At 39.2% G+C, this 4,395-nt stretch overlaps 1 protein-coding gene across 1 annotated transcript in view; it reads right to left on the bottom strand.

Moving 5' to 3' along the window:
* EHHADH (enoyl-CoA, hydratase/3-hydroxyacyl CoA dehydrogenase) overlaps positions 1-4,395 on the bottom strand; it is a 47,139-nt gene that overhangs the window by 7,364 nt on the left and 35,380 nt on the right. Inside the window, 1 exon segment of the mRNA XM_005858442.2 lies at positions 1,807-2,148. Within this exon segment, the coding sequence (XP_005858504.2) occupies positions 1,807-2,148 (342 nt within the window).

The following is a 4,395-nucleotide window of genomic DNA, read 5'->3' as shown; positions in this document are numbered from 1 at the left end:
TCCTCTCTGTAAAAAATCAATAAAATATATTTAAATAAATAAATAAATAATAAAAAATGTTTTCACGTTAAAACAGTTGAAAAACCAAAAACAATTAATAATATTTGATGACACATAAAATTATATCAAATTCACATTTCAGTGTTTATAAATAAAGTTTTATTGGAACACAACCATGCTAATTTGTTTTTGTGTTCTCTATGGCTTTTTTGTGCTCAATAGCAGAGTTGTGTAGTTGCAACAGAGACCCTATAGCCCACAAAGCCTAAAATATTCATTATCTGGAACTTCACAGAAACAATTTGCTGACCCTTGTCCCTTCCCCTTTTTCACCCATCTCCCCAATACTCCTTTCCATCTGGCAACCATCAAAATGTCTGTAAACATGAGTTTGTTTCTGTTTTGTTTGTTCATTTATTTTATTTTTTAGATTCTACATATAAGTAAAATCATATGATATTTGTTTTTCTCTGTCTGACTTATTTCCCTTAGCATAACCCTCTAGGTTCATTCATGTTGTCACACATGGCAAGATTTCATTCTTTTTTATGACTGAGTAGTATCCCATTGTATGTAGTATGTACCACTATGGTTGGTGTCAGATAGGTACTAGATTTACCAGAGTTATCACTCTGTAAGTTATAGAAATATCTAGTCACTATGTTGTACACCTTAAACTGATATATTGTATGTCAAATGTAATTGAAAAATTTAAAAAACCAACTATTTTATACTAAAACTTAACTGAGATAACACTAAGAAGATGCATAGAGTGGGCTCTTTCTCTCCAGGTTGGGTTGGGTGCTAAAGAGCCAGGAGAGGGTTAAGAAAGTTGATGCTAGCCCTAACCGGTTTGGCTCAGTGGATAGAGTGTCAGCCTGCAGACTGAAAGGTCCCAGGTTCGATTCCGGTCAAGGGCATGTACCTTGGTTGCAGGCACATCCCAGTAGGAGATGTGCAGGAGGCAGCTGATCGATGTTTCTCTCTCATCGATGTTTCTAACTCTCTATCCCTCTTCCTTTCTCTGTAAAAAATCAATAAAGTATATTTTTTTAAAAAAGAAGAAAGTTGATGCTAAAAAAGAAAGAAAGAAAGTAGATGCTTTTAGTAAACTATGAATCTCTTCCCCCAAAAGACTGTACACAAGCTGGAGCACATAACATTTTACTTCCCATTTCACAGGGTTTAAAATCCACAAAAGATCATTCTTGGGCCAAGACTAAGAGCAAGTGAAGCTTAGGAAAGTGGCCCAAAGAAGCCAATCAGAGAGCTAGCTTCTGAGGAAGGAAGACATTTGTTTGGAAAAATTCCAGGGTCAAAAGACGGTAAGCCCCTGTTTCAAGGTTCAGATGGATTTGAGGATAGTTGGTTTTGAACTAGGAGAAGGAAATGGTTCCAGGGACCAGAAAGACAGAAACTTCATTCCAAATGCCTAGCTGCAAGAGTGACAGGACACACCTTAAAATGTGGTACAAATAATAATAATTGTTGGGAAATTCAGGAGTGACAGATTCAAACAGAGAAGAGGATGGGATGAGTGAAAAATGCCCAGAGTCCAGATTCAGACAGATCTAGTGTCAGACTCTTACACCACTTGTATTTATTTAGCTCCTTGTTGAGAAGGTTAGTGTCTCTAGGCCTCACATGTAAAATGAAGATAGTTAATAGGCCGGGGTGAAAATTAAGCTAGCTAACACATGTAATATATCTAGCATAGAACCTGGAACCCAGTGGCCCTAAGCAAATGGTAGTCGCACTTCACATGTACAGATTTGGAGAATGACATTAACCACCCCATGTTCTTACCGAGAACGCCCACTGAGGAGATGGGCCGTGCCGACGCCGTTTTCCAGGATGCTCCAGAGGGAACTGACCACTTATTTGCATTCCTCTCAGCCAAGAAAGCATACTGCAGGGCTCTAGCCTGCCCTGATTGCCGAAGGTACATAAACAGCTCCGCCTCCTTCTTGATGCCCACCTCATAGGGATACTGTGTGGCAGCCTGGACTGCACGGACACAAGTCTCCTGAGAAAGGCACCCAGGGTGCTGCTTTCGCATCTTCAGAAGGGCTTCACTGAAAATAGCGTCCATGTTGGGCAAGCTCTGCACTGGCTTATTGAAGAGTCTACGGGACTCTAGAGACTGATCTGAAAGAAATAAGAAGGAAAATCAGATCTTTGGAAATGTTACTTAGACTAAGAGAAAATGAGTAAATAATAATAATGATAATTGTTCAAATTCAAAGTACAAAATTAAATGCTATTCAACAAGATATTTAATATAACATGAATACCAAAGTCTCTAACATCTTTGCAACTTAGTTCCATAAAAATTTAATGGCTCCAAAGCAATTTCAAGTTACCTAATCGAAGCATAAAGCAGCATTTTCCTATTATTCCAATTTTATAATAGATTAAATATTAATCTGTCAGTCATTTTAAGGAAATAGCTCTGAGTTGATAATATTTTAGATTCAAGGTAATTTTAACTTGATTCCTAATAGTAACAAAGACTTAAAAATACCTAGAAAAGAAGAATGTGATATTGGTACAAGAATAGATATACAAATCAATGGAAGAGAACTGAGAGATCAGAAATAAATCCTTATAATTATGCCCAATTGCTTTTCAACAAAGGTGCCAAAACAATTCACTGAGAGAAAAAATAAGATTTTTTTCAACAAATATGTTTGCTGAGACAACTGGATATCCATATGTAAAAAGTAAATAAACTTAAATCCTTATCTAACACCATATATAAAAATTAGCCCAGCTGGCATAGCTCAGTTGTTGAGCGTCAACCTATGAACCAGGAGGTCATGGTTTGATTCCCAGTCAGGACACATGCCTGGGTTGCGGGCTTGGTCCCCAGTGGGGGTGGGGGTGGGGGTGCAGGAGGCAGCTGGTGGATGATTCTCTCTCATCATTGATGTTTCTATCTCTCTCTCCCTCTCCCTTCCTCTCTGAAATCAATAAAAATACATTTTTAAAATATTAACTCAAAATGGATCATAAATTGAAGAGCTAAAACTATAAAAATTTCTAGAAGAAAACCTATTTAACCTATTTCTAGAAAATAGGTTAAACCTTTGTGACCTTGAGTTAGGTGAAGTGTTTTTAGCATGATCCATGAAAGAAAAATCAATCAATTAATTAGATTGTGTTAAAATTAAAAACTTCTGTACTTCAAAAACCATCATTAAGAAAATGAAGTGCTAAGTCATAGATTGAAAGAAAATATGTATGCCCACTCCACCACCTCCACCAAATGTCCACTTCCTAATCCCCAGAATTTATGAATTTATTATCTTACATGGCAAAGGGACTCTACAGATGTGATTAAGATTAAGGACCTTGAGATGTAGAGATTATCCTGTATTATCTAGGTTGGCCCAGTCCAGTCATATGAGTTCTTAAAAGAGAGAATCTTTCCTGGCTATATAGTGAGGGAGAGATTTGATGAGAAAGGATCAGAAAGTTACAACATGGAAAAGACTCAACCTATTGGTGATGATGTGGCTTTGAAGAAGGAGGAAGGGGAACAAGAACCAAGAAACACCGTGGCCTCTAGAACTAGGGACAGCCCTTAGTTTACAACCAGTAAGAACACAGGGACCTTGGTCCTACAACGCAAGGTACTGAATTCCACCAACAATGGGTTCTCCCCTACAACCTCCAGAAAGGAGTGAAGCTGCTGACACCTAAATTTTAGCTCAGTAAGACCCCTACTGAAATTTTGACCTATAGATCAGTAAAAAATAAATGTGTGTTGTTTAAACTAAACTTGTGGTAATTTATTATCAAAACAATAGAAAAACTAATCCTATCTAATAAAAGAGAAACATGGTAATTAGCTGTAACTTCGCTACCCTTCCCATTGGCTAATCAGGGCCATATGCAAATTAACTGCCAACCAAGATGGCGGCTGGCAGCCAGGCAGTGAAGGGAACAGGAGGCTTGCTTGCTCCATGATGGAGGAAGCCAAGGTTCCCCGCCTTCCGCTGCTGGGCTCTGAGCTGCAGTTTAAGAAACATTGTTGCAATTATAGAAGCAAAAAACCCCCCAGATACCTGCTTTCAGCTGTCAGAGCTGGAGCTAGCAGGACCGAAACAGTGTTACAATTACAGAACCCAAACAAACCAGATACCTGCTTTCAGCAGCCGAGGCCTCAAGCTGGAGCCGGCCTCAGAGCTAAAGCCGGCTTTCAGCTCCAGTGACAGCCATAGAAGGTAAATAAATCCCAGAATAAAAGAAAAAAAGGAGAGGTTGGAAGCTTCAGTCACCCACCAGCCTGAAAACGGCCCTCAGCCCCTCACCCAGACTGGCCAGGCACCCCAGTGGGGACCCCTACCCTGAAGGGGGTGTGACCAGCTGCAAACAGCCATCAGCCCCTCA

The sequence above is a fragment of the Myotis brandtii genome, unplaced genomic scaffold (assembly GCF_000412655.1).
Source record: "Myotis brandtii unplaced genomic scaffold, ASM41265v1 scaffold118, whole genome shotgun sequence".
NCBI classification, from domain to species: domain Eukaryota; kingdom Metazoa; phylum Chordata; class Mammalia; order Chiroptera; family Vespertilionidae; genus Myotis; species Myotis brandtii.
The sequence above is the reverse complement of the archived record's forward strand: the minus strand, read 5'-3'. Positions and strand labels throughout refer to the sequence as shown.